This window comes from Eleutherodactylus coqui, chromosome 1 (genome assembly GCF_035609145.1).
Source record: "Eleutherodactylus coqui strain aEleCoq1 chromosome 1, aEleCoq1.hap1, whole genome shotgun sequence".
NCBI lineage: Eukaryota > Metazoa > Chordata > Amphibia > Anura > Eleutherodactylidae > Eleutherodactylus > Eleutherodactylus coqui.
The window spans coordinates 368,667,520-368,680,777 of record NC_089837.1 but is presented as its reverse complement, the minus strand read 5'-3'; the positions used below and the strand labels follow the sequence as shown (position 1 = coordinate 368,680,777).

Here is a 13,258-nt window from a genome sequence, read left to right as displayed (position 1 = left end):
ACACTTTAGTACCAATGACAAAGTTAGAGGTAGGTGGAAGGTCCTTAAAAACGATTTCAAGGAACTAGGATGTGAGCTTAGGGCAAGGACCTCCAAAGTAATATTTTCTGAAACACTACCTGTACCACGTGCCACACCAGAAAGAAAGCGGGAGATTAGAGAGGCAAACAAGTGTCTCCACAGTTGGTGTAGGAAGGAGGGGTTTGAGTTCCTGGAGAACTGAGCTGACTTTACTATTGGCTACAGGCTCTACCATAGTGTTAAGCTGCATCTCAATAGTGGGGGCAGCTGTGATGGAGGACAAGATAGCTAGAGGGTTGGAGGAGTGTTTAAACTAGGGACTTGGGGGAGGACAACTAGAGAGATAGGTTGGAAGACAGTGTAGACAGTGACCTTGGACTAAGTAGTGGAAATGGGGGTGGAACGGTGGTTTAGTACAGTTAGAAATGTCAAAACAGTTAGTAGGCATACAAGTAATATAACCCAAACTTAAACTGTATGGTGATTAATGCTAGATGTCTGTACAATAAAATAGGCAAACTAGAAGCAATAATGTCTGAGGAAAACTATGACATAGTGGGAATAACAGAGACCTGGTTGGATGAAAGCTGTGACTGGGCAGTGAACTTACAGGGTTACAGTCTGTTCAGAAGGGATTGTAAAAACCAGAAAGGGGGAGGGGTTTGTCTCTATGTAAAATCCTGTTTAAAGCCCACATCACGGGAAGATATTTGTGAGTCTCTATGGGTAGAAATACATGCAGGAAAAAAACAACAATTAAATCCTCATAGGGCTTTTCTATAGACCACCAAATATAACAGAAGCCACTGAAAATCTATTATTGAAACAAACTGATGGAGCGGCCAATTACAATGAGGTAATTATTATGGGTGATTTTTATCTATCCGAATATAAACTGTGAAGCCGAAACCTGCGGATCTCATAAAGGTAACAAGTTTCTGTCAATTAGTAAAGATAATTGCCTTACACAACTTGTACAGGATCTGACTAGAGGGCCATTATATTAACCAATAGACCTGACAGAATAACAGGGGTGCAGATTGGGGGCCACCTGGGAAATAGTGATCATAATATAATACATTTCACCTTTTAAAGAGAGAGTTCTACAGGTGAGCTATGAAAAAACTAAACTTTAGAAAGGCCAAGTTCGATCAGCTTAGTGTTGCCCTTAACCTTATTGACTGGGACAATGTCCTCAAAAATAGGAGTACAAATAATAAATAGGACGTAAGTGACCTAAGACTGGGCAGAAAGTTCACTTTCCAAGTCAATGACCTTAAGCACACAGCCAAGACAATAGAGGAGTGGCTTAGGGACAACTCTATGAATATCCTTGAGTGACCCAGCTAGAGCCCTGAGTAGAACATCTCTAGAGACCATAAAGTGTCTTTCATAGACGATCCCCATCCAACCTGACAGAGCGTGAGAGGATCTGCAAAGAAGAATGGCAGAGAATCCCCAAATCCAGATGTGCAAATCTTGTTTCATCATACCCAAGGAGACTGTAATTACTGCCAAGGGTACTTCAACTAAGTACTGAGTACAGGATGTGAATATTTATGTCAATGCAGATGCAAAATGTTAGTTTTTAATTTTTAGAAAAACTACAAAGATTTCCGTCATTCTGTTTTCGCTTTGCCGTTAATGGTATTGAGTGCAGAGTGCAATATATAAATCATGGTATATCTATGTTATAGTTAAAGGCAATGAATTGCAAATGTAGGCATACAGTTGGCAAATATGTGAATTTTGCCGTAACCACACAAATGCTGTATATTGTGGCAAACTATGAAGACAGTAAACAAGTTTTGGCCGCTAATGTATTTAGCTCACTGGCAGGAAACCATTTTTATACAAACTCCTAAGGCCGGGCTCACACGAGCGTATGTGTAAAAAGCTGCATGTATGTGCCCATAGAGAACAACAGGACTCTATCGCACGTAATATGCGGTAAAACAGAACATGCTGCGGTCTTTTTTAGGCATGTATTATGCACAATTATAAAACGTGCATTACGTGGTGAAATTGTGAGCCTTCTCTAATAGTGAGATCTTTCAGCTTACTTATGTAAGCAATGTGTTTCTATTCACTGACTGCAAGCAGGCATCTTGAAAACGGTGAGGAATTAAAACAAATTATATTAGAAAGCTACATGTTTCATCATGTAATGATTAGCTGTTATTTACACCAACAGACCTAAATCCCCTTAATGTATGTCTCAACAGTCTAGTAATTTCAGTTCTGATGCCTTTCCACAGTTCTGCAGCAGCTGCTCAGGCTCTCCACTACCCACATTACATTTGAATTACCGTCTGGAGTGTTTGATCTGGGCATTGCCGATGACTTTTTATGCTCGCAGGTAAGGCTTTCATGTACAGTATTTAAGAAAAATAGACTATAAATCCAGAGTTATTAAAGTGAGAGAATATGATGAATTAAGAAAAGTTCCCAAAAGCTATATTAGTTCCTATCCATATGATAATCACGAGACACGGATCCAGTATATTGGCCTATATCCAACGGGGAATAATCCCATGAGTTTAACTTCTTTCCTGTTAATCTATGAATATTATATATATTTTATAGGCATTTCAGCACTCACATTAATTGGTAAAAATGAAGTCTTATGCTGAAAGTTAATCTCCACCTTTTTATCTTCACAATATTTATAACTACAAAATTCAGTACTAATTAATGTTTTAATGTATCTTTATAGCAATTAGGGCTGCTTCTTTCTGATACAGAATACCAAATTCCCTGCACAAATGTACATTTAAAGCATAACATTCTGGATATTTGTAGTCCGCTTGAGTGCCCTTTCTTGTATTCAGTGGACTATGAATGAGCTGCAATCTTTCTGTTTCTTTTAGCCAACAGCATCATTTTATTTTGCCGTTTTAGCTAAGAGGGGAACATACCTGTCCCCATACTATGATACTTTGTTGCCTGTAGGACAGCATACTCTGATGATAGACTCTCTTTAAGATGCTACATTGTTTTATACATTGACTATACTGCAGGCGTTCATTATCAGAGCCAGACATTACAGTATGTCACAACCTTGTCAGGATCAGCGGCTGTGGATTCATCAAACCACAGACTGGTTTGGCTTTGGGCCAAATCCTGAGGTGACACCAATGGGGATGTGGGCTTCATCGTGGGATCCCCAGGTCATTACTCAGAAAGTGATTCCCGCAGTGGTGGATCAAGGAGACCATGGGCCTAGAGCTGGTCACACAACTTGGATCCCATACACAATGCCGCCCCTCAGTAGAATATTTTCTGATAAAACATTAAATAACCAACCACAACAATAACGATTTGGTGTGCATTTTGGTGTGGATCTGCATCAGATTTAACCCCTTCAATTGTGTGACTCGGCATGAAAATCTGCATCAAAATTTGCACCAAATGGTGTGAAATGAAGTGCAGATTTAGGCCTCCCTTACACAGGTGTTGCGGTTTACTTTCATTTTTGACGCCAGCTTCTAGCACTCCTCATCACTCCTCATCATTGAGCTCTTAACGCCCAAAAATAGAACAGACAGAAAAACGATTGAGCGGCTGTCTGAGGATGTGTGAGAGGTTCCACTGAAAACAATGGGAGCCTCTGAAAGCGCAGCACAAAACGCTGAAAAAAACAGCTGTGTGAGGGAGACCTTAAGCCCCCTGCACACGGTCGGAAATTCCGTGGCGGGATTTCCCGCAGAATTTCCGCCTGTGCATGCCTGCACAGGATTGCATTACAATACGCAATCCTATGCAGACGGCCGCGATTTGTCCGCGTGAAATCACACGCGGAAAACAAATCGCGGCATGTTCTATTTCTGTGTGGGTCACGCACAGAAATGTCACTCCCGGGCCGCCGGCTCCGCTCTGAGCATGTGCTGGCTGGCCGGCAGCCGTCACTTCAAAGAGCCAGAGCCGCAGGAGAGGTGAGTGCAGGGGCTCGGATCGGGTGCCGCTGTGAGAATTCCCGCAGCGGGATCCTACCCGGCCGTCTGCAGGTGGCCTTACTTTGGATTTTTGTGCTGTTGAACAACCGCAGCAAATCCGCCACAACTGAATTTGCCTTCCCTCCCCCCCAAAATTGTATATATTCTATAAGACAAACTTTATAATGCTTTGGGCTTAGATGCAGCAGGTTAACTTTATTATACCTCTAAATAATACATTCATTGTAACATTGATAATAATAATCTTTATTTATATAGAGCCAACATATTCCATAGAGTTTACAAAGCAGGGGAAAACAAACAAAACCACTGTTACATGTACTAATGAATCGATAAACACATTAGAGGTGAGGGTCCTGCTCCAACGAGCTTACATACTACAAGTAATGGGGTGATAGAGAAGGTAAAGGGGCTGGAGATGTGCGAAGTATGGTGAGGTGGAGAGTGTAGGATGCTATACACAGATGTTGGTCAAAATTGAGCCGCATAGTGCCTGAATCGACATGACTGCAGGGGGCGGTTGATTGTGGCTGCCAGGGATTGCAATCAGTAGGGCAGGGAGCATGTTATCAGGCAGATTAAAAAGGGATTTAGTTTAGGGGATATGGTATGCCTTCCTGAAGACATGCGTTTTTAGAACACTACTGAAGTTTTATCAGTCAGGGATTGCCCGGATAGTTTGCGGAAGTGCATTCCAGAGGATTGGTGCAGCACTGGAGAAGTCTTGGAGGCAGGAATGAGAGGTTCGAGTTAAAGGGGCTTGTAACCTTATTTCATTAGCAGAGTGGAGGGCGTGGGCTGGGTGGGGGATTAAGATGAGAGTAATAGGACTTAGTAATAGGACCTCTTGCCCTAATTAATAATAGTGACCCAATTTGTGGCCTCAATTAGCAATAGGTTCTCCTGTGTGCTCCAGTTAATAACAGGATTTTCTGTAGCTCCAGTGACCCTTTTATAGAGTCTGGTCCTGCTGCTAAACCTCTGGCTACAGGGAAAGGGTTAAATTCCTTGCTACACATGCATCCTTCCCTGTCTGTGCCTGATCACATAGGCATTGCACAGCAGGACTTCATTCTCCCCTCCCTTATAGTACTTGTAACACAGTGAGTGCCTGGAGAGGAATGATGACATCCTGTTTTGCACTTATGATGTGAGATTACTGGCAGAGAGCAAAGGCTGTATACAGTAAGGAGTTTACCCTCTTCTTCTCCCTGCAGTAGGAGGTTTAGCAGCATGAATTTTAATGGGGATGATTGGGATGGCCGTAGGCCTCCCCCTGCATCCTTGAACCTGGAACGGTCACCCAAACCACGTCTATTATAATCCACCATTGGGTCTCAGTACTGTGACAAATTATGCTACTGTGAGCCTAGGCATGGTACCTGAGGTTGTGAACAGGAGTATAGTCCAGTGTATAGTAACAAGAGAATCAAGCCAGGGGTTGGGTCATGGAGAATAAGTTCAGTACAGATAGACAGGCCAGAGGGAGGTGAGAGAATGACCTCATGTAAAATGGTGGAGGGAGGGGAGAGAATGACCGCATGTAAAATGGTGGAGGGAGGGTGTGGAGAGAATGACCGCATGTAAAATGGTGGAGGGAGGGAATGACCACATGTAAAATGGTGGAGGGAGGGAATGGCTGCATGTAAAATGGTGGAGGGAGGGAATGGCTGTATGTAAAATGGTGGGGGGAGGGAGGGAGGGAATGATCGCATGTAAAATGGTGGAGGGGGGAGGGAGGGAATGGCCGCATGTAAAATGGTGGGGGAGGCATATTAGCCTGTTACTCCCTACCTCTACACAAGCCAACCTAAACAACCAATCACCGTGAATGCGTAAATCCAAACAACAAATCAGGTTGCGAATGGTGTGGAGTTGGGGAATAAAAGGCTAATATTCGTGGGGGAAGGAATGGCTAAATGTAAAATGCTAGAGGGAGGGAATCGCTGCATGTAAAATGGTGGAGGGAGGGATTAGCTAAAAATGATCATTAAAAGATTGTAAATGACTAGATTGTGTATATCATCTAAACATTTTGGGTAAAGGTGCCCCTGTGAAAAAAATCCCACGTAAAAATTGACATTCAATGTGAAATATATAATATGTCGTAATAAGCCACACCCTAACCATGCCCCTGGCCATAACATTTTTTTTCATGGGGTTTCTTTTCAGGCATAAATACATTTATAACAAACAACATGGGTATATATACGTATTTTAAAATATCCTCACAATTGGAGTACATAAAATCCTTCCTTATAATACATATACCCATTGAAAAACAGTAAAAGATATAAAAATTTTTATATAAAAATAAATCTCATGATTACAAAGACCGTTCTTTAAATATATATCATATATCTAGAGATGAGCGAACGTACTCGTCCGAGCTTGATGCTCGTTCGAGTATTAGCGTGTTCGAGATGCTCGTTACTAGAGGCGAGCATCACGCGATGTTCGAGTTACTTTCACTTTCATCTCTGAGACGTTAGCACGCTTTTCTGGCCAATAGAAAGACAGGGAAGGCATTACAACTTCCCCCTGCGACGTTCAAGCCCTATACCACCCCCCTGCAGTGAGTGGCTGGCGAGATCAGGTGTCACCCGAGTATATAAATCGGCCCCTCCCGTGGCTCGCCACAGATGCATTCTGACATAGCTCAGGGAAAGTGCTGTCTTGCTGGAGTTGCTATAGGGAGAGTGTTGGGAGTTATTTTAGGCTTCAAGAACCCCAACGGTCCTTCTTAGGGCCAAATCTGACCGTGTGCAGTACTGTTGAGGCTGCTTTTTGCAGTGTTGCACTTTTTTTTTTTGTATATCGGCCGTGCAGAGTATTGCGTCCAGAGCATTGCGTCCTGCAGTAATTTTACATAGTCCAGGGCCAGTAGTGGTGAGGCAGGGACAGAAGACATATACAGTCTATATAGGCAGTGGTCTTTTCCAAAAAAATTTGGGAAAAAAATTCTATTTGGGCTGCCTGTGACTGTCCTCAGTGTACTGCGTCTCTGCTGAGGGTAGTTGTCCTAATTCATACGCAGCCAGCTAAGTGTTACAGCAGGCTTGTGCAAAATTTTTTCCTGGCTCTGCGTTGCCCGTCACATCACCGCTGTATTCCTGTCCACAGTGAAACAGTCTGCAGTAATTTTACATAGTCGAGGGCCAGTAGTGGTGAGGCAGGGACAGAAGACATATACAGTCTATATTGGCAGTGGTCTTTTCCAAAAAAATTTGGGAAAAAATTTCTATTTGGGCTGCCTGTGACAGTCTTCAGTGTACTGCGTCTCTGCTGGGGGTAGTTGTCCTAATTCATACGCAGTCAGCTAAGTGTTACAGCAGGCTTGCGCAAAATTCTTTCCTGGCTCTGCTGTGCGTTCCGTAAGCGAAGTCAGTCTCCAACTACAGGCCAATAAGCGGCACATTTAATTACAGCGTTCTGTTTCTGCACTACTGGTAATGCACCATGCTGAGGGGTAGGGGTAGGCCTAGAGGATGTGGACGCGGGCGAGGACGTGGAGGCCCAAGTCAGGGTGTGGGCACAGGCCGAACTCCTGATCCAGGTGTATCGCAGCCGACTGCTGCGGGATTAGGAGAGAGGCACGTTTCTGGCGTCCCCACATTCATCTCACAATTAATGGGTCCACGCGGTAGACCTTTATTAGAAAATGAGCAGTGTGAGCAGGTCCTGTCGTGGATGGCAGAAAGTGAATCCAGCAATCTATCGACCACCCAGAATTCTGCGCCGTCCACTGCTGCAACTCTGAATCCTCTGGCTGCTGCTCCTCCTTCCTCCCAGCCTCCTCACTCCATTACAATGACACATTCTGAGGAGCAGGCAGACTCCCAGGAACTGTTCTCAGGCCCCTGCCCAGAATGGGCAGCAATGGTTCCGAATCCTCTCCCACTGGAGGAGTTTGTTGTGACCGATGCCCAACCTTTGGAAAGTTCCCGGGGTCCGGGGAATGAGGCTAGGGACTTCCGGCAACTGTCTCAAGAGCTTTCAGTGGGTGAGGAGGACGATGACGATGAGACACAGTTGTCTATCACTCAGGTAGTAGTAATTGGAGTAAGTCCAAGGGAGGAGCGCACAGAGGATTCGGAGGAAGAGCAGCAGGACGATGAGGTGACTGACCCCACCTGGTTTGCTACGCCTACTGAGGACAGGTCTTCAGAGGGGGAGGCAAGGGCAGCAGCAGGGCAGGTTGGAAGAGGCAGTGCGGTGGCCAGGGGTAGAGGCAGGGCCAGACCGAATAATCCACCAACTGTTTCCCAAAGCGCCCCCTCACACCATGCCACCCTGCAGAGGCCGAGGTGCTCAAAGGTGTGGCAGTTTTTCACTGAGAGTGCAGACGACCGACGAACCGTGGTGTGCAACCTTTGTCGCGCCAAGATCAGCCGGGGAGCCACCACCACCAGCCTCACCACCACCAGCATGCGCAGACATATGATGGCCAAGCACCCCACAAGGTGGGACGAAGGCCGTTCACTGCCTCCGGTTTGCACTGCTGCCTCTCCTCCTGTGCCCCAACCTGCCACTGAGATCCAACCCCCCTCTCAGGACACAGGCACTACTGTCTCCTGGCCTGCACCCACACCCTCACCTCCACTGTCCTCGGCCCCATCCACCAATGTCTCTCAGCGCACCGTCCAGCCGTCGCTAGCTTAAGTGTTTGAGCGCAAGCGCAAGTACGCCGCCACGCACCCGCACGCTCAAGCGTTAAACGTGCACATAGCCAAATTTATCAGCCTGCAGATGCTGCCGTATAGGGTTGTGGAAACGGAGGCTTTCAAAGGTATGATGGCGGCGGCCCCGCGCTACTCAGTTTCCAGTCGCCACTACTTTTCCCGATGTGCCGTCCCAGCCCTGCACGACCACGTCTCCCGCAACATTGTACGCGCCCTCACCAACGCGGTTACTGCCAAGGTCCACTTAACAACGGACACGTGGACAAGCACAGGTGGGCAGGGCCACTATATCTCCCTGGCGGCACATTGGGTGAATTTAGTGGAGGCTGGGACAGAGTTAGAGCCTGGGACCGCTCACGTCCTACCCACCCCCAGAATTGCGGGCCCCAGCTCGGTGGTGGTATCTGCGGCGGTGTATGCTTCCTCCACTAAACCACCCTCCTCCTCCTCCTCCTCCTATGCAACCTCTGTCTCGCAATCAAGATGTGTCAGCAGCAGCACGTCGCCAGCAGTCGGCGTCGCGCGGCACGGCAGCACAGCGGTGGGCAAGAGTCAGCAGGCCGTGCTGAAACTACTCAGCTTAGGAGAGAAGAGGCACACGACCCACGAACTGCTGCAGGGTCTGACAGAGCAGACCGACCGCTGGCTTGCGCCGCTGAGCCTCCAACTGGGCATGGTCGTGTGTGACAACGGCCGTAACCTGGTGGCGGCTCTGCAGCTCGGCAGCCTCACGCACGTGCCATGCCTGGCCCACGTCTTTAATTTCGTGGTTCAGCACTTTCTGAAAAGCTACCCACGCTTGTCAGACCTGCTAGGAAAGGTGCGCCGGCTCTGCGCACATTTCCGCAAGTCCCACACTGACGCTGCCACCCTGCGCACCCTGCAACATCAGAGCACCCTCCTGTCTATATCTCAGCGCGTTGAGGAGGAGGAGGAGGAGCATGAGGAGGGGGAAGAGACAGCTTGGCCCACTGCTGAGGGTACCCATGCTGCTTGCCTGTCATCCTTTCAGCGTGTATGGCCTGAGGAGGAGGAAGAGGAGGAGGATCCTGAAAGTGATCTTCCTAGTGAGGACAGCCATGTGTTGCGTACAGGTACCCTGGCACACATGGCTTACTTCATGTTAGGATGCCTTTCTCGTGACCCTCGCGTTACACGCATTCTGGCCACTACGGATTACTGGGTGTACACACTGCTCGACCCACGGTATAAGGAGAACCTTTGCACTCTCATACCCGAAGAGGAAAGGGGTTCGAGAGTGATGCTATACCACAGGACCCTGGCGGACAAGCTGATGGTAAAATTCCCATCCGACAGCGCTAGTGGCAGAAGGCGCAGTTCCGAGGGACAGGTAGCAGGGGAGGCGCAGAGATCAGGCAGCATGTACAGCACAGGCAGGGAAACACTCTCTAAGGCCTTTGACAGCTTTATGGCTCCCCAGCAAGACTGTGTCACCGCTCCCCAGTCAAGGCTGATTCGGCTGGATCACTGTAAAAGGGTGGTGAGGGAGTACGTAGCCGATCGCACGACTGTCCTGCGTGACGCCTCTGCCCCCTACAACTACTGGGTGTCGAAGCTGGACACGTGGCCTGAACTCGCGCTGTATGCCCTGGAGGTGCTTGCTTGTCCTGCGGCTAGCGTCTTGTCAGAGAGGGTGTTTAGTGCGGCTGGGGGAATCATCACGGATAAGCGTACCCGCCTGTCAACCGACAGTGCCGACAGGCTTACACTCATCAAGATGAACAAAGCCTGGATTTCCCCAGACTTCTCTTCTCCACCAGCGGACAGCAGCGATACCTAAATAATACGTAGGCTGCACCCGCGGATGGAAGCATTGTTCTCTATCACCATCAAAAACGTGGACCTTTTAGCTTCATCAATCTGTGTATAATATTCATCCTCCTCCTCCTGCTCCTCCTCCTGAAACCTCACGTAATCACGCCGAACGGGCAATTTTTCTTAGGCCCACAAGGCTCAGTCATATAATTTTTGTAAACAATTTTTATACGTTTCAATGCTCATTAAAGCGTTGAAACTTGCACCTGAACCAATTTTTATTTTAACTGGGCTGCCTCCAGGCCTAGTTACAAATTAAGCCACATTAACCAAAGCGATTAATGGGTTTCACCTGCCCTCTTGGTTGGGCATAGGCAATTTTTCTGACGTACATTAGTACTGTTGGTACACCAGCTTTTGGGGCCCTCGCCTACAGTGTAATCCAATTAATTTTTTGCACACCTGCATTAAAGCTGACGTTACATCAGCTGTGCTGGGCACTGCAATGGGATATATTTATGTACCGCCGGTGGGTTCCAGGGCGCCACCCATGCTGTCGGTCTACACGGAGTTGTAACTGCATGTGTCCACTTCTAAAGAACCCCAGTCTGACTGGGGCATGCAGTGTGGGCCGAAGCCCACCTGCATTAAACATGACATTACCTCAGCTGTGCTGGGCACTGCAATGGGATATATTTATGTACCGCCGGTGGGTTCCAGGGAGCCACCCATGCTGTCGGTCCACACGCAGTTGTAACTGCATGTGTCCACTTCTAAAGAACCCCAGTCTGACTGGGGCATGCAGTGTGGGCCGAAGCCTACCTGCGTTAAACATGACATTACCTCAGCTGTGATGGGTAATGCAATGGGATATATTTATGTACCGCCGGTGGCTTCCTGGCACCCACCCATGCTGTCGGTCCACAGGGACTTCACAATAGGGAGTTGTACCTGCCTGTGTCTATGAATTAAAAACCCCGGTCAGGTTGGGGCATGCAGTGTGAGCCGAAGCCCACCTGCATATAATCTGACGTTAGCTCTGCTGTCCAGGGCATGCAATGGGATACATTTATGTACAGCCGGTGGGTTCCAGAGAACCACCCATGCTGTGGGTGCACACGGAATTCCCATTGCGGAGTTGTACCTGCCTGTGACTATTTATAAAAAACCGCGGTCTGACTGGGGCATGCAGACACCTTGACAGAATGAATAGTGTGTGGCACATAGGTTCCCCATTGCTATGCCCACGTGTGCAGCTCCTGATGGCGGTGGCACAGGATTATATTTCTCATTGCTTCTGTACAGCATTGTGGGCTATCGCCCCGCCCCTTTTAAAGAGGGTCGCTGCCTAGCCATGCCAACCCTCTGCAGTGTGTGCCTGCGGTTCCTCCTCATGGCAGACGCACTTATAAATAGACATGAGGGTGGTGTGACATGAGGGCAGCTGAAGGCTGCGCAGGGACACTTTGGTGTGCGCTGTGGACACTGGGTCGTGCGGGGGTGGGGGGCGGGTTGGGCAGCATGTAACCCAGGAGAAGTAGCAGCGGAGTGTCATGCAGGCAGTGATTGTGCTTTGTTGGAGGTAGTGTGGTGCTTAGCTAAGGTATGCATTGCTAATGAGGGCTTTTCAGAAGTAAAAATTGTTGGGAGTGGGGGGGGGGCACTCTTGCCGCTATTGTGGCTTAATAGTGGGACCTGGGAACTTGAGATGCAGCCCAACATGTAGCCCCTCGCCTGCCCTATCCGTTGCTGTGTCGTTCCCATCACTTTCTTGAATTGCCCAGATTTTCACAAATGGAAACCTTAGCGAGCATCGGCGATATACAAAAATGCTCGGGTCGCCCATTGACTTCAATGGGGTTCATTATTCGAAACGAACCCTCGAGCATCGCGAAAATTTCATCCCGAGTAACGAGCACCCAAGCATTTTGGTGCTCGCTCATCTCTACATATATCTAAAATCATTTCATTCCATCAGTATGGTTTCTAAGTTCATAATTTACAATCAGTAGTTATATGGTAAGAATTTCAGAAAATAAGTAGCTTTCTGGGTGGATCTAATTGTTCATTACTAATTACAATTAGTTCATTACTCATCATTGTTTCAGAATTGTATAGTGGTGTGTATTGAAAATATTCCTCATATATATTAAAGCTGTTGAACTAATGATCTGTTTCATTTATATTTTCTCTAAAACTTCATTCATGCCCCGTGGAATTAAAGTTTTGAGCCTGTAAATCCAATACATCTCTTTTCTCCTCAGTTGGCTAATGGATTTTGATGGAATATGCTCTAAAGGTGTAACTCTGAGATGTTCTGTTTGACATTTATGTACCTCCGAAAAATGATGTGATACACTGTTTTGTTTAGTTTCTTTTTATGTTGAATTTATGATTTGAGATACGTGTTCTGAGTTCATTTCTCGTTCTTGCTACATATTTCTTACCGCAGGGGCACTCTAATAGATACAAGGGGGTGCTAATAGGTCTTTGGCTTTACCCAGAAAGAAACGAGATAGGAAGATGAAACTTTACATTTATTCCACATACTTTCCACTGATGTCAATACACTTCTTACATCGGTATTCCAAGTTCTTGCAAAAAGAAGGATTTCGGTTGTGCATCAAACCAGTCATCTGTAGCAGCCATGGTATCAGAAATGGTGTGAAATTTGGTACCCTTGAGGTGTTTCTTCAGGTTTGGAAACAGATGATAGTCGGAGGGAGCTAGATCTGGTGAATAAGGTGGGGGGGGGGGGTCAACCAGCTGGAAGCCTAGCTCTACCAGTTTTGCCATGGTCGCTTGTGCAGTGTGAGCGGAGGC

At 47.2% G+C, this 13,258-nt stretch overlaps 2 protein-coding genes across 2 annotated transcripts in view; one reads left to right on the top strand and one right to left on the bottom strand.

The window, feature by feature from the left end:
* The window catches only part of CFAP47 (cilia and flagella associated protein 47), a 508,792-nt gene that overhangs the window by 115,934 nt on the left and 379,600 nt on the right, over nt 1-13,258 (top strand). Inside the window, exon 24 of the mRNA XM_066577980.1 lies at nt 2,280-2,380. Coding sequence (XP_066434077.1) covers nt 2,280-2,380 — 101 coding nt within the window. The remainder of the gene's footprint in view (nt 1-2,279; nt 2,381-13,258) is intronic.
* AMELX (amelogenin X-linked) overlaps nt 1-13,258 on the bottom strand; it is a 677,225-nt gene that overhangs the window by 292,220 nt on the left and 371,747 nt on the right. The gene's annotated exons all lie outside the window — the stretch shown is intronic.